This window comes from Phacochoerus africanus, chromosome 15, assembly GCF_016906955.1.
Source record: "Phacochoerus africanus isolate WHEZ1 chromosome 15, ROS_Pafr_v1, whole genome shotgun sequence".
NCBI lineage: Eukaryota > Metazoa > Chordata > Mammalia > Artiodactyla > Suidae > Phacochoerus > Phacochoerus africanus.
The window spans coordinates 58,266,187-58,288,400 of record NC_062558.1 but is presented as its reverse complement, the minus strand read 5'-3'; the positions used below and the strand labels follow the sequence as shown (position 1 = coordinate 58,288,400).

The 22,214-nt window shown below is 40.7% G+C and overlaps 1 protein-coding gene across 1 annotated transcript in view; it reads right to left on the bottom strand.

Annotated features, from left to right (window-relative positions):
* The window catches only part of LOC125116958 (pecanex-like protein 2), a 267,908-nt gene extending 258,159 nt beyond the window's left edge, over nucleotides 1–9,749 (bottom strand). The window contains exons 1-4 of the mRNA XM_047762658.1: nucleotides 9,640–9,749; nucleotides 8,946–9,066; nucleotides 8,131–8,167; nucleotides 1,516–2,814 (exon numbers count right to left, since the gene is read on the bottom strand). Of these exons, the coding sequence (XP_047618614.1) occupies nucleotides 1,516–2,814; nucleotides 8,131–8,167; nucleotides 8,946–9,066; nucleotides 9,640–9,749 (1,567 nt within the window). The remainder of the gene's footprint in view (nucleotides 1–1,515; nucleotides 2,815–8,130; nucleotides 8,168–8,945; nucleotides 9,067–9,639) is intronic.
* Between the last annotated feature and the right edge of the window lie 12,465 nt (nucleotides 9,750–22,214).

Below are 22,214 nucleotides of genomic sequence, written 5' to 3'. Positions count from 1 at the left end.
AGCTTCCTAGGAAGGTGCACATCACATCGTCTGGATAAGCACAGTACGATACAGTAGCCTACAAAAGGCTGTTTACATGAAGTAAAACTCAATGAAACCAAAAATTCCATTTCCCAGCTGCACAATCCCCATTTCAAGTATTTAATAGCTATGCGTGGCTAGTCTGTCCTGGGCAGCAGATACATGCCAGCTCCATCACTGCAGAAAACTCCCTTAGACAGTACTGGTCTAGATGCATGAATCTTTTTTTTTCTTTTCCTTTTTTGGCTGCACCTGTGGCATACGGGAGTTCCTGAGCAAGGGGTCAAATCAGAGCTGCAGCCACAGCCATGGCAACGTGGGATCTGAGCCGCATCTGCAACCTACACTACAGATTGCAGCAAAGCTGGATCCTTAACCTACTGAGTGAGGCCAGGGATCAAACCCACACCCTCTTGGACACTATGTCAGGTTCTTAACTGCTGAGCCACAATGGGCTCTCCTAAATGTATGAATCTTTATGTTAATTAGATGGTGAGCAGCATCTAAATCTTCTATCAGAAAAATGTGTATCTCAAAGTATTCAATGCTTTCTTGGACTGCACATATTTGTTTAAAATCAAATCTCTCCTGATCTTGTCACTCTATTGCAAAATCTTGGTTACATAAAGCATGGTAAAATGAGGAATATATTCACTTTACATAATTTAAATATTCAAATTTAATGACTGTTTAGGCAAGAGTGGACCAGTCCACCAAGGCAGCACAAGCCCACCAGCAGAGCACCAGGAAGACAAAAGAAACAAGGGCAAATTACTGAAAGCTGCCAGCATGGAGCCAAAAGGGCCCCCTGACTGTCCCAGAGAACAGAGAATATCCAGCAGCAAAGGGACAATCCTAGCATGGAGAAATGCTACAACCTATAGCAAAGAAAATGAGCTGCCACGTGACCCACAGCCTCCTGCAAGCCAACCCACCACATAGATATGCTCTCATCAGAGATACAATGCAGAAATGATGCACTTGGAGTTCCCATTGCAGATCGGTGGGTTAAGAACCCGATATAGTCTCTGTGAGGGTGCAGATTCAATCCCTGGCCTCACTTTGCAGGTTAAGGATCCGGCATTGCTGCAAGCTGCAGTGTAGGTCACAGATGTGGCTGGGATGTGGCCTTGTTGTGGCTGTGGCATAGGAGTCAGCTGCAGCTCTGATTCGTTCTCTAGCCTGGGAACTTCCATATACCTCGCGTCCAGCCATAAAAAGAAAAAAAAGTGTCTTAGAAATACATATTCCTGCCTTGACGGGAAGCCAACTATTCATTGCTATGTCTTAAAGGTCCCAGTGGAGTAAGCCCATTTTAATCTGTGCTCATCACACAGTTTAGCGTTGGCTGACTCAGCAAACATCAGCAACAAGGCCAAGCAGCCAACAGTTATTCTACAGCTGTCCCACTGTTTGCAAAATCACAGAGGCAAGAAACAAAGAGATGTACTGCCCTCTGGGTATCATCCAAACAGAAGCAATGTGGAGTCCTACCTCCGAGAAGCTCACTGTCTTTCTTCTGCTCAGCTGGCTCGTTCCTTTGGCCAGACGCCACCACCTTGGAAGTGTTAATGGATTCTAACAGGGAGACAAATTCCAGGAAGTTGGACTCATTTGGTATTTGCCCTTCCTTGGCCTCGAGGTCAGATTTGGATGTTGGTATCGTTTTCTCTTTGTCGTGAATAATTTCTGCAGAACTCTTGCTTAAGAAGACATCAGTCCCACTGTCTACACTGAGGACACGAGCATGTCTCTTCTCCTGGCTGGTTCTACAGGATGATGGGTCAAGGTGAGCCTGGCCTTCCACTCCCACCTCCGACACGGAGACCGCATGAGGTGTGTGGGGGGGAGTTGTCCCACAGTGGTCTCTTGGGGAAGGGCTGCCATCCTTGGTGGCGATTCCTCCCTCCCCAGATTCATAGCCAGAACACTGATTGGATGATGCCTCCACCATCAGTCTCTCTGGGGTCCTGTCACTTCCATTGCTTTCAGGACACATGCCGCCCCCTCCCTCATCCTCAGACAGCTCGAGGGTGATGACAGGAATTCTTATCTGCTCCACATCTGGAGGACCGGCTGCCCCGGGGGTAGCTGGCTCAGCATCAGACTTAATCCCAGTTCGCTCAGTGCCAATCACCTTCAGGTGGAGCGAGCTTTCCAAGTCCGTCATGGAGGTGGGGGTACTGCTCATGGTGATGACGATCTTAATGGGTTCGTGCAGACTCCGTGGGTCTCCGGGTTGAGAAGTATCTATAAGCGTGACGGCGACCTCGCTATCTGAGTAGTCCATGTCCTGACCCAAGGGTGGCCCTACCTGCTGGCAAGTGTCCAGCTGCTCACACCTGGGATTGGCGATGACCGTGTCACACTGTGGGCAGCTACTGCTCAGGCTGTCCTGAAGCGACTTGCTTGGCAACTGTTCCCTTATGGAGCCCTGGGCATAGTTCCCAGGTTCTGGAATCAGGACTGAATTCTCACTCCCCCAAGGGTGGAAGGAAATGTCGGTCTCTAGTAAGTCATACTGAGACAAAGACAGGTGGGGAAACCTCTTCATGGTCTCTTTATCCACCAAGCCACCCTCAGATCTGTGGTGGAAAGGGGGCTGCCCCTTGCCTCTCCTTTCCTTCCCTTTATCATCGATGAGAGTTTCTGCCATGACTGGTCTCATTGGTATTGCTGATGTGGTCGTGGTTTCCAGCACGGAGATTTTCGAAGCAGGTAAGCTTTCCGTTTTGATACCAGGTGAGGTAGATGACACTGGCGCAATGGGTTGGTCATCTGACAGTATGACACCTGAAATAAACACACAACAACTTGATTCACACCTAGAGGGGATGAACAATGTTCTGGAGCACGACCTAATGATAAATCTAAAACCAACACCGGCCACCAATGCGATCAGATGCTTATTTCAAAAACATCACCTCTGCTGTGAAATTGGTCTTAAAATCTCTCTATTTAAAAGAACAATTCAGACTTTTAGCTCTTGCTCTTTTGTGGCTCCAGGGGCCAACTGGTATGGTTTAAACAACATTACTGCAGGAGGAAAGGTCCTGGTTCTGCTATTTACCAGCTCCATGACCTCGGCCAAGTTACTTAACCCTTCTAAACCAAGGCAGAGAGGGTCTAAAACATATAAGGCTTTCATGCCAAAGTAGCTTGGATTTCATGCTAAGAATAATACGAACCCAGTGAAAGTTTTTCACTGGAGAGGAGGAAGTACATGATCTGAGTTCAACTTTTAAAGAGAACTCTGTCTACTGCTTGAGTGAGGACTACAGTGAATTCTGGAAGAATGGAAGAAGGGAGACCAGTGAGGGGGCTATTCAGGTGAGAAATAACAGGGTTTTGGTCCAGGGAGGAAGTGAGGGCATGGAGACAAAGAGATACATTTGAGATATGCTTTGGAGTAGAACTAATGGGACTTGCTGATGGATTGAAGCTGGGGGCGGAGGGTGGGGGGCGGTGTGGCGAGGGAAAGAGCAACCAAGGAAATCTCCTTGACTTTGGAGCTTTGGCAACTGGATGGGCAGTGGTACTGTTTACTGATAGGAAGAAAACCAGAGGAGGTTCAGATGTAGAACAATCAACTGAGAAATCAGAGGCAATCCATTTGATATGACAATTAGAGATCTTCTCCAAGAGAAAATCGGTGTAAGCAGATGGATGCAGGAGACAGAGGTCCAGAAGCCAATGTACGCATCGTCATCACACGGGTGGTGTCTAAAGCCAGGTATGAGCTCTCCAAGGGACAGCCAGTATTTCAAAAAGAGAAAGGGCCCAAGACCAAGACCAGGGGTACTCCAGCCTTTAGAGGTCAAATAATAGAGAGGAGTCAATCAGAGGATACTAAGAAGGACAAAAATCAGGAAAATGTGCTATAATGAAAGCCAAGAGAAGAAAAGTTGTTTAACTAAAATGTATTGCATAGAGATGAATGAAGTCATACTATGGCTTATTAATGGGTCTTTTATGAATATGTTAGTATGTCATGTCTCAGTGCCCATTTAACCCTAAGTAAAAATGGTAATAATAAATTTTCCACCTCGAAAACTAAGAAAAACAGTTGGCCTAAAATGACTCCACCAAGACATTGCTTGTCAGTGAAATCGAACCAAATATAGTTAACTGGCTTCTATCTTGGACACTAAATGTAAAAACATACTATATTATAAGGAAAAATATATATCAAAAAAGATACTATGACAAAATTACATGGTCATGTCAATAAATGCATAAAAAGCATTTGATAAAAGTCATCCAATACTCTTTCATGATAAAAACGTTCAATTTACTGAGATTAGAAGAGAACGCCCTCAACTTGATAGAGGCTAGTTATGAAACACCCAAAGCTAAGATTATACTAAATGGTGAAAGACTGAATACTTTTTCCACTAGATCAGAAACAAGGCAATGATATCCACTATTACAACCTGTAATCAATACTGGACTGGAAATTATAGCCAGAGCAATTAGTCAAGGAAAAGAAAAAAAGAATAACTAGATTGAAAAAGCAAAGGATCTCTATTCACAGATGATATCATTTTGTGTATAGAAAATCATAAGGAACCCACTAAAAATATTAGAACTAATAAACATGCAGGAAGTTTGTACAATATAAAAATCAGTGTGCAAAAATCACTTATATTTTTATACACTAGCAGTGAGCAATCTGAAATAAAATTAAGCGTACAATTCCAGTCATATTAGCATCTAAAAGAATAGAATACTGAGGAATAAATTTAACAAAAGATGTGCAAGACTTGTATACTTAGGACCACAAATCATTGTTAAAAAAAAAAATAAATCAAAGAAAATTCAAGTAAGTGAAAAGACATCCTATATTCATGGATTAGAAAACTTCATATGGTTAAGATGACAACTCTCCCCAAATATTAATAGGTTCAATACACTCTTTATCAACATTCCAACTGGCATTTTTTTCTTGCAGAAATTAATAGCTCATATGGAAATGTAAGGGACCCAGAATAGTCAAAATAAAGTTGGAGGACACACAGTTCCCAGTTTGAAAACTTACTTACACAGCTACAGTAATCAAGATAGTGTGATACTGGCATAATGAGAGATATATGGGTCAAAAGAATAGGAAGACCAGAAATAAACTCTTACATGTATGGTCAACTGATTTTCAACAAAGGTGCCAAGACAAGTTAATGGGAGAAAGAAATAATTTTTTCTACAAACAGTGCTAGGACAACAAACATATGCAAAAGAATTATGCTTGACCTCTACCTCACTTCATACACAAAAATTAACTCAAAATGAATCACAGACCTGAATATAAAAGCTAATAAATCTTGATCTTGGATTTGGCAATTGTTTCTTATGTATGACACTAAAAGCCCAAGCAGCAAAAGAAACAATAAAGTGGACTTCACGAAAATGGAAAACATTTGTGTTTCAAAGGACTCTATTAAGACAGTGACAAGATATACACAGAAAAGGAAAAAAATTTGCAAATATATCTGATAAGGCACTTATATCAAAAACATATAAAGAATTCTTACAACTCACCAACAAAAAGACAATCCAATTAAAAGCTGGGCAAAGGTGGGAGTTCCCACTGTGGCTCAGCCAGTTATGTTCATGTGTCCATGAGGATTTGGGTTCTATCCCTGGCCTCACTCAATGGCTTAAGGATCCATCATTGCCGTGAGCTGTGGTGTAGGTTGTAGACATGGCTTGGATCCCACATTGCGGGCTGTGGCATAGGCTGGCAGTCCTAGCCTGGGAACTTCCATATGCCACAAATTTGGCCCTAAAAAGCAGAAGAAGAAGAAAAAAAAAAACACATCTGGATAAAGGACTTGAAACAGACATTTCTCTAAAGACAATGATGATAATGAAAAATCAGCATCATTAATTATTAGAGAAATGCAAATCAAAATCACGAGATACCATTTTACATCCACTAGAATGGCTAGAACCAAAAACATGGACAATAACACGAGCTGTCAAAGATGCAGGGAAATTGTGACCCTCATATATGGATGGTGGGAGTGTAAAGTGATGCACTTGCTTTCCTGAAAAGCCTGGTAGTTCTTCGAGTGGTTAACTGTGTTTAACCATTTGCCAGGTCATTACTAAAGGACCTGATCATTCCATTCCTAGATATACACCCAAGAGAATGAAAACAAGTCCACAGAAAAACGTGAACGTGAATATTTGTTGCAACATCATTCACAATATCCAAAAAGTTCAAACAATCCCAATGTTCACCAACTGATAGATGGATAAATAAAACGCGGTATATCTATTTACGGAATATCATTTGGAAATAAAAAGAAATGAAGTTCTGATACAAGCTACAACATAGACGAACTCTGAAAACATTCCACCAGTCACAAAAGACCACCTATGATATGACTCATTTATATGAAATGTCCAGAATAGGCAAATCTATAGAGACAGAAAGTGCTTTAGTGGTTGCCTAGAGGAGATCTGAGATTGAGGAGTGACGGCTAAGTGGTGTGGGCTCTCTTTTCAAGGTAATGAAAATATTCTAAAATTGATTGCTTCAACATATACACAACTCTGTGAATACACTAAAAAAAAAAAAAACACTGAATTATACACTTTAAATGGGTGATTCCATGGATCTGAATTATATCTCAATAGAGCTGTTAAAGAACAAAGCCATTGTGCTTTTAACAACAAGAAAAACTGGATGTGGGATGGGGTATTATGAGGTTGGTTGAAGAAAAAAAAAGTTGCTTTAGTGCAGTGCTGATGAATAAAAGACCAAAGAAATCAGGCGTGAGTCTAAACGCCCCAAACATTTTACTTGTATTGACTCAGAATGAAATGATCTTTGCCAAACCCTGCAATCCCTAACGCGAGGAAGGAAGGAAGAAACTTTCAATTGGAATGATGAAATTAAAAGGCCAGAACAGACACTGAAAGGTAAAATAAGGGTATTAATAGCAACCACACACCTGATCTGGAAGAATATGTATATAGTTCAACATAAGGGAAAATGTGTGTTTAAAAACAGACAAGAGGAGTTCCCGTCGTGGCTCAGTGCCAACGAATCTGATTAGCATCCATGAGGATGCAGTTTCAATCCTTGCCCTTGCTCAGCGGGTTAAGGATCCGGCGTGGCCGTGAGCTGCAGTGTAGGTCGCAGATGTGGCTTGGAGCCGGCATTGCTGTGGCTGTAGTGTAGGCTGGCGGCTACAGCTCCAATTGGACCCCAAGCCTGGGAATCTCCATGTACCGAGGGTACGGCCCTAAAAAGACAAAAATAAATAAATAAATAAAAACAGACAAGATTACAATGTTATGAAGCTTCGTGTGTGATTAAAGTATCTGAGACCTAACTAATGCACATTTTATTTCACTAGTAACATAGAAAAAAGAATTCGGATAATCCTTGATATATTAATAGCATGGAATTTAGCTGAGTCATAAAAAAAAATTCATTGTAGGTTTTCAGGACCATGCTGCTAATTTCAGCTGTTTTCCAGAAAATAAGATTTTACAAAATTTTCAAAATTTAAATAAAGGATAAAATTCTCTTTGAAGTAGTACTGAAAAAAAAAATAGAATTGCAGAGAAAGGAAGGGCTTAATTCAGGCCTCCAAAAGTTCTTTTCTTAGTTTTCTGAAAGCCATCAACAGACAATAAAATGAAATCTTAGTAAAAAGATAAAGCAAAAATATGGGGGTGAGGGTTTAAAAGAAAACTCCCAGAAACAAAATTTGTCACTTGAGAGAAAAGCAGATACACAGAATGTAATGTCATTTCCTCTGCCATTTTTCAGCGTAATCAATATAATAAAAAGACTGTGTCACTAGTGAATTTATCCTATTTTATATCTGCTAATATGAGCCATATGAACTGAGGTGCAGACTGAAGAAAGGACAGTGACATATGATCAATATCAGATCTGAACATAGACCCAAAATACAAATTCAGATAAGAAATAATTAAAGCTTTAAAAAAACGAAAATAAAATATAACTATACAATCTGAGGTCTGGCTAACTCTGAATGAAGTCACTGGCATTCTGCTTTATAAAAATTATTTTTCTCTTCCCTGAGGATAATGCTGTGATAAAATATTAAACAAGAAGAATAAACACTCTACCTTTGAGATCTTCCACTGTTTCCTGTGCTGGAAACTCCTAAATAAATGCAAGAACAAAAATCAATATGACAGCTCCCTGCCCACTTCCAGGCAGTCAACAGACACTGAGCAGCAGCTACTGCTTTTTTTCTTTTTTCTTTTCAGCTGCGCCTTCAGCCCAGGCCAGCAATTATACCCACACCACACAGCAGTGACCCTTGCCACAGCAAGGGTGACAACCCTTAACCCACTGAGCTACCAGGGAACTCCAGCCACTGTTTTTCTAAATGGCATGCAGGGAAGAGACAATACAGGGTCCACAAATAAAATCAGAAGCAAAGACCAACACAAAAATATAGACCTACCTATATTCAACCCAGGCCACTGTGCTGTGATAAAAGGGAGTTTGGAAAATAAGAAAGTAAAGAAAAGAAATCCTGTGCTATTTTATACTATAAGGAATAGAGCCCAAGAAAGTGAATCCAGGGAAAAAAAAGGTGATCTACTGACTTTCCAATAGCTAAGTGTGATTTAATACGGACTGCTGCAGGGGATTCCAGGGGCAGGCACTGCAAATATGAGAGGGAGATGAACGGCAGGGAGGGGGAAGTGAAGGTTCTTACCGGTGCTTCTTGCCAGGCTGGAGCCCTCCCACCACACGCCCAAGTGGGCGGAGGCAGAGGGGCCGGTGGGTGTGCTTGGAGCACGTGATTGGTTTATCTTGTGGTCCAAGCGCCCCCCTCAGGTCATTCCCAAGCGAGGCCAGTATTTACCAGCAACACACGTAAACTACAATCGTGCAACATGAGGGTGACACAGAAAACCAGGGCACTAACCAGGAGCCCAGAAGAGTGATGAGAGGTTATACTCTGTCCTCTGGAGCTGCCGTGGAGCGGAGGCGTGGAGAGGGGTGGCCCGGCCTCTTCATTTTTGCCGTTGTTAATCTGCCCATTATTGCTAATCCAACAGGAGAAACACACGGGCAGAACAATGGGTTTTTTCTGCCTTAGTTCCCAAACGATTTTTCCTCCTCGATTCCACTTTGTCAAATTCACCATACACAAAGTTTTAAGAGCTAATAAACATTCCTTTAAAATAAGACATGCTCTCTTAAGGAACCCAAAGAAATGAGGGCAAGAATAGTGAGGAATGCTCACTTGAGAATAACTTTTAATAATTTTAAAGTTCTATGCTATGTATTACTTTTATATTAACAAACCCAAATATTCTTTCTGAAAATACTCTAGCCTGCCCTAAGCATTTAAATGAGATAAAAATACTGAAGTAAAATACTTTGCTAGGCTAAGCCTAATGCAAGGGAATTCCAGAGCATGGTATAAGGTCATATTGTCAGTTAAACATCTGGAGTATCAACATTTTTATGCCTAAGTGTATGCTTAAATAAAGAAAAACATATTTGTGTCTGCCTATCCTGGCATATTTTCATAAACAACTAATAAATGATAAAAATTACTTTAATCAACATTAAAACCTTAAATTGTGAGCTGAGACATTAATTAGAAATGTTACCTTGGATTTTTGTCATTAGTTATGCGATCAGTGTTGGCCTCTTTGTCTTTATTTGCCTTTTCTTTCTTTCGGGAGGGCTTTTGCTGGATCACCTCTCCTTTATCAAACATGAGGTGTAGGCGATAACTGACCCATTTGATTATTGTGAAAAATATTGTCACGGAACTGCAGTAAAAAAATACGGTGATGGCATTTGGAGGGAAAGCCTAGAGAAGAGAAAAGAAAGAAAAAGATCCATTTGCTTGTAGGATCATCTTTTGTCTGAAAGCTGAAAGCATCTTTAAACTATTTATTGAGCATGAATTGTTGTGAATGAATTTATTGAGCATGATTGCAAAGTTTTACTTTTCATAACTTTTTCTGTTTGTAATACCTGAGGAGAAAGAGCCAGTGCCTTTCTCTCTCTCTCTTTCCTTTTTTTTTTTTTTTTTTTTTTTTTTTTTTGGTTTTTAGGGCTGCAGGTGCAGCACGTGGAAGTTCTTAGGCTAGGGGTTGAATTGGAGCTACAGCTGCCAGCCTACACCACAGCCACAGCAATGCCAGATCCGAGCTTCGTCTGCAACCTACACTACAGCTTACATCATGCCAGATCCTTAACCCACTGAGTGAGGCCAGGGATCAAACCCACATCCTCATGGATACTAGTAGGGTTTGTTTCCACTGAGCCACAACGGGAACTCCCCTTTTCCTCTTTTTTAAAAGTCTTCTTTCTCGGGTTCTGGTACGAGTTGCAATGAGATGAACATTTGATTTGCAGACAGGAGCCCCACAGAACAAAAGGTATATTAGTTTATAGTGAGCCTCCCCATTTTCTCCCAGCCTCATCTGGACTTCCCAGGCATCTGGTCTTCAAGGGCCAGAGGAAGGCCTTTGAGATGCTGTTTTCTTCAATAAAACGCCAACAGCCTTGCAGAGAACAAAGGGAAGGAGAAAGGTCAGTGTAACACCCCATCCTTTCCTCCATGATTTCCCACTGGGTTCACATCACCAGGCCCTGGATTTCCCCAGCCTGGCTATGGGCTGGAGGCAAAGGCCAGTAGAGGGTGTGGTGCTTCTAAAAAGGCAGAGGGATATATCCACCAGTGACAAAGGATCTTCACACAGAGGTCATGGTGAAGGTCAGCTCAAGTCTGTCCAACCCCCTCAAGAAACAAAAAAGAATCACTGGCATCCATGTAGTTGTTCCACTCTGTAGGATGCCCCCACAATCCCCTCCTATTTCCCATCTAGACCATGAACTACTGCAGGTTCTGTGGTCTTTCCTAAATGAAATTATCTTCTGGGATAGAAGTGAAACCCAGAGTGTCCCAAGATGATTTTTGTTTGTTTGTTTGTTTTGCTTTTTAGGGCCCCACCCATAGCATATGGAGGTTCCCAGGCTAGGGGTCCAATCAGAGCTACAGCTGCCGGCCTACACCACAGCCACAGCAACATGGGATCCAAGCTGCATCTGTGATCTACTGAGCAAAGGCCAGGGATCAAACCCACAACTTCATGATTCCTAGTCAGATTCATTTCTGCTGAGCCACAATGGGAACTCCCCCAAGATGATATTAAGGACAGCCTCAATAGTGAGATCCAGGGAATTCCTGTTGTGGTGCAGTGGTAACAAACCCGACTAGCATCCATGAGGAGTCAGGTCCCTGGCCTCACTCAGTGGGTTAAGGTCCCGCGTTGCCATGAGCTGTGTGGTGTGGGTCACAGATGAGGCTCAGATCTGGCGTTGCTGTGGCTGTGCTGTAACCTGGCAGCTGCAGCTCCAATTTGACCCCTAGCCTATGAACCTCAACATGCTGCGGGTGAGGCCCTTAAAAGACAAAAAAAAAAAAAAAAAACAATAAGCAAGACATACCCACAGTAAAAGCTAAAGTGAAGAATTTTCACAATCATTGCCTTGTTTTCATTTCACAGGAAAAAAGTCCATTTATATATGAATTCATAAATCAGCGAATGAAGGAATGATTAAGTAAGATAACATCAGAGGGACAGATAATGTATCAAGTCAGTTCCCCTCCTTGGAAGCAGATAAGTTTCTCATTTATGCACATACCTCCTTGTGAGAAGCTATGGAGAGCAATGGAGAGACAATTTGAAAAGAGAGAGTGACAGGGACCAATAAGAACCCCCATCACATTTTCTTACCATCTCTGTGTATTTCAGCTCTAAAAAATGTAGGCTAAAACTAAAGAGTGAGTTTAAAGAACTGATAAAGAAGAACTAAAACCCAGCAAATGCTAAACCCAACATGACGCTAAGTGAAATAAGTCAGACAGATAAAGACAAATACTGTATGACCTCACGTATATGAAATTTAAGTATACGTGAGACATAAAGTTATAATCATTCAAAAGCAAAAACAGAAAAAGAGATCAGATTTGTGGTTACAAGAGGTGGCGCCTGAGGAGAGGGGAAATTGAAGGAAGTTGGTCAAAAGGTATAAACATATGAGATTAACAAGTACTAGAGGTAGTTCCCTGGTGGCCTGGTGATTAAGGATCTGGCATTGTCACTGCTGTGGCCTGGGTCACTGCTGTGGTGTAGGTTCCATCCCTGACTGGGAACTCCCATATGCCACAGGTGGGGCCAAAATAATTTTTTTACAATACTAAGGATGTAATGTACATGATGACTGTAAGTTAACACTGCTGTATAATATACAGGAAAATTGTTAATGGAGTAAATCCTAAGAGTTCTCATCAAAAGAATTTTTTTGGAGTTCCCATCATGGTGTGGTGGTTAATGAATATGACTTGGAACCATGAGGTTGCAGGTTCCGTCCCTGGCCTTGCTCAGTGGGTTAAGGATCTGGCATTGCCATGAGCTGTAGTGTAGGTTGCAGACGTGGCTCGGATCCCGTGTTGCTGTGGCTCTGGTATAGGCCGGTGGCTACAGCTCCAATTTGACCCCTAGCCTGGGAACCTCCATGTGCCAAGGGAGCGGCCCCAGAAAAGACAAAAAAAAAAAAAAGAATTTTTGTTCTTTCCTTTTATCGTATCTGTATGAGATGATGGATGTTAATTAGACCTACATTTAACTGTGATAATCATTTCACAATACATGTAAATCAAACCACCAGGGTGTACACCTTGAACTTATAATGTGCTTCAATTACTTCTCAATAAAACTGGGATGATAAAGAAGGCAGATGAAAAAAGTTTTTAATGAACAATAAAACCCAGCAAATATCTATGACAACAGATTAGCAAACGGTCATATACAAATTATTCAAAAGCAGAGTTATAATGTAGCTTGGACTTCACAGTGTTCCAACCAGCGGAGGTAGCAGAGAAAGATGGAGCTCACTAAATAGTCCATGTGCACTCTACATTTCTCAGCCTCCTTTGCAGACAGGCTGTGGCCATGTGCTTACTTGCGGCCAATGGACGATGAGCAGTAGTGGCCAGTGTCACATCTAAGCCTAAATAATTATGAGCTAAGTGCCTCCTCTGAGCCCCTCCCCTCCTCTTTAGTTGAGATTCTCAGAGGCCATTTTTCTAGATCCTTCTACAACATAATAGCATTTCCTTCAGCCTAGGATGCTTGGTGACTCTAGAACAAGACCCTTATGGACCCAAGATGGTTACGCAATAGGAGTGAGAAGTAAACCTTTGATTCGTTAAACCACTGAGATTTGGGGTGGGGCAGCTAGCATGGCTTAACCTAACTAGTACTGGCAGTTCCATTTTCATGGGGAAGCTTACATTCAAACTAGATTAGAAACAAAAAAATCTAAGGCATTGGGAAGAGAATGCCAGGGTGAGAGAGAAAAATTAAACGTGGATAGTGGGAAAATTCATTTGGGAAGAAATTGACATGATATTAGGCAGAAGAGATATTCCTTTTCAGCTTATTCTCATAAGTATGGACTGACTATAGCATAAGCTTAGTGATGTTGACATTAAGAGAAGGCAGGAAGTTAGAATTTTTCTTCTTTTTACAGCTGTACCTGCAACACATGGAAGTTCCTGGGCTAAGGGTCGAATTGGAGTTGCCGCTGCAGGCCTACCTCACAGCCACAGCAGTGTCAGATCCAAGCCAAATCTGCGACCAGTGCCACAGATTGCAGCAATGCCAGATCCTTAACCCACTGAGTGAGGCCAGAAATTGAACCTGCATCCTCACAGAGACAACATCAGGTCCTTTACCCACTGAACCACAATGGGAACTCTAAGAAGTTAGAATTTGAAGTTAACATGAGCATTACTAACTAGTTTGCAACCCAAGGGAAAACAGGCCCTGTATCATCCTCTATTAAGGACCATTTGGCACTTGGTCACATCCCCCCAAAGCCCCTATACCTCCCCAGACCATAGTAAGAGACAGACATTTTACTGCCAACTTCCTTGGAGAGAAGAGAAGTTTCAGCTTGTGACACACGGCACATTATTCCTCCCCAAATCTGCTCTCATGATTCCTTGCAAAACCTCTCCTTTCAGCACACCCTCTAAATGGAATACAGCATCCTCCAAAATACCTCCTTTTTATGCCATATAAGTAAGCTCTGCTCAGGCCGCACCAATTCTACATCAGGAACATCCCTGAAAATGACTTTTTTTTTTCATTTATTGAAGTAGAGTTGATGTACAATGTTGTGTTAATTTCTGCTGTATAGCAAAGTGATTCAGATGTGTGTGTGTGTGTGTGTGTGTGTGTGTGTGTGTGTATACACATTCTTTTTTAATATTCTTTTCCTTTATAGTTTATCATGGGGCATTGAAGAGAGTTCCCTGTGCTGTGGAGTAGGACCTTGTTGTTTATCCCCTCCTCCGTGCATAATAGGTTCCATCTATGAACCCCAACCTCCCACTCCACCCCTCTCTCAAGCCCCTCCCCGGTGGCAACCATAAGTCCATTCTCTATGTCTGTGGGTCTCTTTCTGTTTTGTAGATACGTTTATTTGTGCCATATTTTAGATTCCATGTATAAGTGATCTCATATGGTCTTTGTCTTTCTCTGTATGACTTACTTCACTTAGTTTAATAATCTCTAGATCCATCCATGTTACTGCAAGTGGCTTTATTTCATTCTTTGTATGGCAGAGTAGTATTCCATTGTATATATGTATCACATCTTCTTTTTTTTTTTTTCTCTCAAAAATCCTTTTACTCCTTGATGTACTAAAAATACTGTCTTTTTTTTTTTTTATTTTCCCACTGTACAGCAAGGGGGTCAGGTTATCCTTACATGTATACATTACAATTACATTTTTCCCCCAGCCTTTCTTCTGTTGCAACATGAGTATCTAGACAAAGTTCTCAATGCTATTCAGCAGGATCTTGTATCACATCTTCTTTACCCAGTCATCTGTCACTGGACACTTAGGTTGTTTCCATGTTGAAAATTACTTTCAAGGCCATTTTACTGCTGACCTCATTAAGTTTAGTCAACAAAAGGTCTCCAGCTTGATTTCCTCTTCTATGAGTATGAAAGCAGGGAGAGGAGAAGGGTTTAGGAAGGAATCTGCCATGAATGAGCAGTTTTAAATGTGTTTAATTCCTATCACAGATTTTTTTCCCCTGATATAAGGTATATTCAGATTTTGAATACCAGTTTACTTGGGTAAATCGTAATTTTTTTCTTGTCTCCATGAATTCAGGTCAAGGACTCCCAGAGCCAAGTGTGAGAGAGAGCATGCTACCATATATGAACCCACCTAATGGACACAGTGCCCCCTAGAAGCAGGTCAGTCTTTCAAATACATCAAATTCAAAAATGATGAGGTGGGTGGAATCTAGAAATCTGACTCATCCTCAAAAGACAGCCCTAACTGTGCTTCTATCTTGCAAAGTAAGATGAACAAAAAGGAAATCATAATGCTTTCTCCTCTCAGGCCTGCTAGTTGGCTTCCCATGAGTCTGCTAGTTGGCTTTCCATGAGTCTATTTCTTATTACTTCTGCTCTAATTTCTTTGAGCTCCTGGACTTCTGGTTTTGTGTGCAGCTTTAATGAAGGGACTCCTGGATAGAAAAGTGGCAGGTAAATGTTTGGATAATCAAGATAGTTCTCCAGGGACCAACAAGATGGAAAAATAGCTAAAGCTTGGAGAGTAGACATGAGGCAGAGTCATTAAAATGAGTATCCTCGTGGGCTTGAAATGCTTTGAAAACAACTCAAGAAGCTGGAACCTGCAATTATCTAATTATCTCTTCTTTTCTCACAAAGAATACTGAGTGCATAGCTTAGTCAATGAATGTTTAGTATCATCAAGAAATCTTGGATTCCTGTTACCTTTTTGATTTCAGATTGCCATTGTAAGAGTTAACATTTTAGTTACATCTTTAATGTACACTCGGATAAACAGAAAGAATCAATCAGTAAGCTCATTAAAAGCAAAGTGATGTCAGCCTCAATCTTTGATCATCTCAACCATAAATCTGTACTGATACTGAATTTGAATATTATTGAATATAAAGTCATACATTTCCTAGTAGAAAGAAATGCTATTTAGAATTTAAAATGAGGCTCTAATAATGTGAATGTTTATATAATATAAACTATACTTGATCATTGCTGGATTTGATATATAAATCTAAACCTATATATTATCTTTCATAAGGAATTTTATAAAGACTTTTATCTTGGCAGAGCCATTAAGTGATGACTGGAAGATCTAAGTTCATAATCAACAAGTCCCCCCGCTCCTCATGTTTTTAGGTGCCTTCAATCCCCCTATGATAAAGAAATGTTTATTGTCATGAAATTTAAAATGGGTTTAAATTGATATTTAAATTTAATAAATTATAATGTGTCATTTCTTAATTTTTAAGCAATAGTCTTCAAAATCTTTAAACAAAAGATTAAATTCAGTCAGTAATTATGCCCTTTAAAAGGAACAGTGGGGCAAAAATGAGTTGACTTATTAAACTTTTCCTTATACATCTGCCTCCCAAATCTGCAGAAACTCCAAAGGCATTGCTAAAAGAAACATTTAAGGAGTTCCCGTTGTGGCACAGTCGAAATGAATCCGACTAAGAACCATGAGGTTTCAGGTTCAGTCCCTGGCCTCGATGCTCTGTAAGTTAAGGATCTGGCATTGCCGTGAGCTGTGGTGTACGTCACAGACATGGCTTGGATCTGGTGTTGCTGTGGCTCTGGCATAGGCCGGCAGCTACAGTTCTGATAAGACCCTTAGCCTGGGACCCTCCATATGCCATGGGTGCAGCCCTAAAAAGACAAAAGACAAAAGACATTAAAAAAAGAAACATTTGAAACCATCAGGATCACTGGCAGGGCTGTTGGCATAAATGAATGTTAGAAGGTACCTACTTGGAGAGGTGCTCTGTTTTTTAAACTTTAAAAAGTGATTGGAAACTATATAGCACTTCCTCAAAAAATTAAAAATAAAATAACTGTATGATCTAGCAATTCTACTTCAATCCAAAAGAACTGAGAGCAAGCTCTTGCAGAGATGTTTGTACACCCATTCTCACAGAAGTATTATTCACAATTGCCAAGAGGCAAAAGCAGCCCAGCCCACATATCTATCAATGGAAGAATGGAGAAACAAATGTGACATATGTTTATATAATAAAATATTATTCAATCTGAAAAGGGAAGGGAATTTTGACACATGCTACAACACAGATGAATATTGAAGACATCATGCTAAGTGAAATAAGCCAGTCACAAAAAGACAGATACTGTGTTACTACAGTTACATGAAGCTTCTGGAGTAACCAAATGCATGGAAAGAGAAAGTAGTATGAGGACTACCAGAAACTGGGGACAGGGCAGCGGGGCCGGGGACGGGCGCGGGGGGCTGGGGGTAGAATGGGGACCTGCTGTTTAATGAATACAGAGTTTCAGTTTTGCAAAATAAAAACATACTTAACTCGGAGTTCCCATCCTGGCTTAGTGGTTAATGAATCCAACCAGGAACCATGTGGTTGCAGTTTCAATCCCTAGCCTTGCTCAGTGGGTTAAGGATCTGGTGTTGCCATGAGCTGTGGTGTAGGTCGCAGACGTGGATTGGATCCCGAGTTGCTATGCTGTGGTGTAGGCTAGTGGCTACAGCTCCGATTAGACCCCTAGCCTGGGAACCTCCATATGCCTTGGGTGCAGCCCTAGAAAAGACAAAAAAAAAAAAAAACTTAACTCTACTAGAACTACACATTCAAAAATGATTAAGATGTTAAATTTTAAGTTATGTACATTTTACCACAATTTTTTAAAGTAATTATTATTTTTATACCACTTTAGATGATATATGGCACTTTCCAACTGAGAAACATAAACAACCAAATCACATTGGGTTCCTCTGCCTGAAAATGGAGTTTAAAGAGTACCAGTTCAGGGAACTCCCATTGCGGTGCAGCAGAAACGAATCCAACTAGTATCCATGAGTTTGTGGGTTTGATCTCTGGCCTCACTCAGTGGGCTGGGGATCTGGCGTTGCTGTGAGTTATGGTGTAAGCTGCAGACACAGCTCAGAGCCCATGCTGCTGTGGCTGTGGTGTAGGTTGGCAGCTGCAGCTCTGATTCGATCCCTAGCCTGGGAACTTCCATATGTTGTGGGTGTGGCCCTAAAAAGCAAATAAAAAGATAAAATAGGAGTTCCCATTGTGGCACAGTGGAAACGAACCCGACTAGGAACCATGAGGTTGTGGGTTCAATCCCTGGCCTCACTCAGTGGGTTAAGGATCTGGCATTGCCATGCATGAGCTGTGGTATAGGCTGGCAGAAACAGCTCCGATTAGACCCCTAGCCTGGGAACCTCCATATGCCACAAGTGCAACCCTCAATAGACCAAAAAAAAAAAAGATAAAATAAAAAATAAAATAAATAAATAAAAATAAAAAGGGCATCAGTTCATCAAGGATCTGCTGATTCTCCAAGACTAACTCTCAAGATCAAGGTGTATCTGGAGTTTCCTGGTGGCCTACTAGTTAAGGATCTGGCATTGTCACTGCTGTGGCATGGGTTCAGTCCCTGGCCTGGGAACTGTCCCATGCAGGAATAATCCTGGAAGAAACTAGGATTGAACCTGAGCACTGAAAGATGAACTAGAGTCAATGTGGAAGGGCAACTGGTAACAGTGTGCAAAAGCTATGAAGTGGCCTCAGAGGATGCAGTGTCTGCCCCACTGAGAGGGAAGAGGAATGCAGTAGAAGAGGCTGGAGAGATGAGAAATGTGGAGGACAGGCTGCTGCTGGGCCCTTTTAGTCCCCCCTCCATCCCTGCTGGGGGCCCACAAGTGGTTTGCTTGTTATCTCCCCACCTCTGCTCTATAGTTTTCAGGATAGTCCCTCTCAAGCACAATTTTAATCACATCACTGCCCTATGCAAATGTCTACATTTAACTCTCTCCAGTAGTTGTTTTCTTTTTTCTTTTACAGCTACACCTGAGGCATATGGACATTCCTGGGCTAGGGGTCGAATTGGAGCTGCAGCTGAGGGCTACACCACAGTCACAGCAACACCAGATCCAACATGCATCTGCAACCTATTCCACAGCTTGCAACAATGCCAGATCCTTAACCCACTGATCAAACCCACATCCTCAGAGACAATGTCAGGTCCCTAACCCCCTAGCCACAACGAGAACTCTAGCACTTCTTATATTAAACCTTTTCTGCTAAAGCCCTTCGGAGCCCCCAGACTCTTGATCACTGATTCACAATACTGTATTATGCTGTCCACCACCAAGGATAAAAATCCCAAACCCAAGTGTCCTCAAGGAGTAAACTACCTAGATGGAAAGATAAGATTAAGGCAATGTACAAGCAATACAGAGTGACACAACCAAAGGGCTCTCTCAGGTAGATGGTCCCACTGAGCATGAGGCCAGCCAGTGAGAGGAGGTGGAGACCACGGGGGAATGGGAGCTGTTGTGGGGGGCTTCATAGGGAAGCCAGGAGGCAACTATAGTGTGGGAAAGGGACAGTGCAAGATGTGGAGCAGGAATCTGGGTGAGGGTGGCTTCCAGGCACATCACCTTAGTACAAATATGACAGGAAATGCCACCAGAGTAGACAAACTCAAGGGAAAGAGAAGATAACAAAACTCAGAGATACACTTGAAGAGGAGGCTCACATGGAAGGAAAAAGGGGAACTGGAGCCAAGCAAAGAACACTAAGAAATGATAAATGACAAGGGCATGAGGAAAACAGCCAGGATACACCTTTTTTTTGCAATAGTATAGGTTATGTTTGCTATTCTTTGTTGATCAGTTGGTCGGTAAACAGTTTAGTGAATGCTACATGTCCAGCACTCTGATTTCCAAATCAGCTTTGATTTGTGCCAGTCACAGATCCTTCTCTCACTTTTATGGATTCTCCTTTCTATAATTACAAACTTTTTTTGTTTAAATTGAGCTAAAAATTGTACCTTTTTTTTTTTTTTAGGACCATGCCTGTGGCACATGGAAGTTCCCAGGCTAGGGGTCGAATCAGAGCTGCAACTGCCAGCCTACGCCACAGCCACAGCAACACGCGATCCAAGGTGCATCTGCAACCTATGCCACAGCTTTCGACAATGCCCAATCCTTTAGCCCACTGGGCAAGGCCAGGGATTGAGCCTACATCTCATGGATACTACTTGGATTCTTAACCCACTGAGCCATGATAAGAACTCCCAATTGTGCCTTTTTTTAGAAGATACTAAATCATTATTTCAGATAGGTATTTCCAATTCAAATGAAAGATTACAAGGTTCTAAGTAACTTCTGTGACTTGATTTGTACCTGTTTTCTCCTACTGCTGAAATCCTGATTCCTAAAAATATTAACATAATTTCTTATTATCTATTTATCTATATTATAATTTCAAAATAATAATATAAATATTTCAGACTAAGATGCAATTTAAGATTTTTGTGGTGTTTTTATCCTTAAGTTATGTCCCAGTAGGCCTAGAAACTCTGTATTTTAAGTCATTTGAAATGTTTTTTGCATGAATATGCCAGACTCTCAAACAAGATTCATCCCTTGTTTCCAGCTAGATTGCTGCCCTCCAGTTTTTCCTTCCCTTTATTGTTCTGTTAGTTTTTTAAAAATTTATCCTTTTATTGTATCTCCTTAGAAATAAAAGCAACTGGATATATGCTTCTTATTTCCTTACTCATTTTTTGTCTCATTTTAGCTTCTGCTTTTTTTTCTATGTAGCAACATAGAGATCACTCTACAGCAGTCTACTTTCCCACTCCCTTTTTCATAACTGCATAGTACTCCACTGTGTGGATGTACCATACATAATTCATTAACCAGTTCCCAATCAATCAACACTTATTTCTAGTCTTTTGCTCTAACAAATAGTAACTCATCTTGCACAAATATCCCTCTGAATTTCTGAGAATGGCTACTTATTTAAAGCACATTAGGTACTACCTTTTAAATCTTTGTGACCGAGATATGCCAAAATCACATTATTTTAATAAATACTTCCTGGATTATTAATAAAATAATCTCATTCATGTATTTATTTCATATATATATTTGTGTGTGTGTATATGTCTCTCTGACAACTGTCTATTTAAGACACTTTTCAAGGTGTTTATATTTTTCTCATGGATTTTTATGTATTCTCAAAAGCCATGTAAAGATGCTAAGCCCCATGAGGACAGGAACCAAGTCTGTTTTGCTCTCCATTATACTCTCAACATCAGCCTAGTATCCAGCAAATAGTTGCTCAAAAATCTTGGTGAATTAATACATATTTATGACAGTAATATATGTCTGTGTGTTGTACCTTTTTCTCAACTTAACAATTTTTCAACTTTAGGGAAGTTATTTAGCCTCCATAAATCTTTGTTTCTTCTGTCAAATGGGAACAATAGGTTTGAACAGGATTGTTAATTATTGTACTAATACATTTTCTCATACATAAGAAACACCCAAATGCTAGTGTCACTTTTCCTCATCATTATCATCATCTATACATCATTCATCAATATCATCAAACAATAAATTCCGATACAGTGTTGTCAGTAAAGAGCAACAGAGCAAATGCTTTTACTGCTTGCACAGATAGTCAGAAATGTTTACACGTAATGTGAAAAAAATAATGAAATAAGCCAGACAATTGTTTTATTGGAAGATATTTTTCTCAGGGATTGCTCAGGGCTATTTCTCACTTTCTGGGATTTTCATTCTTCCATGATTATTAAGGATCAAATTGTAAACTTGAAAGAAATTATAAGTTATCAAAAGATGAGGAAGGCCAATGGGAAATAAGTATTAGTTCTCCTCTGATGTTCTTTTGAGATGGTAAAGATTTGGAGACAGGAACAAAAAAATACACATAATCCAACACAGAAATTTCCTAAGGCCCTCACAGCCCCAAACCACCTATATTTGTTTTCCATATGTAAAATCAACCAATATCATTAAATGAGGAAAAATCATTTCATTTGAGCCAATGGTCTTTTCATCTTCAATGCAAGTTTCCCATGATAGGGAAAAAGGTTGTAATTATCATACAAATACCACAAATAGAAAAGAAAACTGCCACATAAGTAATAAAACAAATGTTACCTTGGAAACAGCAACAAAATTTGAACTTTAAGGCAATCCAATACCAGGAGTAACACCTTGCTTTTCAAGCTCTATTTTAATGATCTGGGTCCAGGTCACCATATTG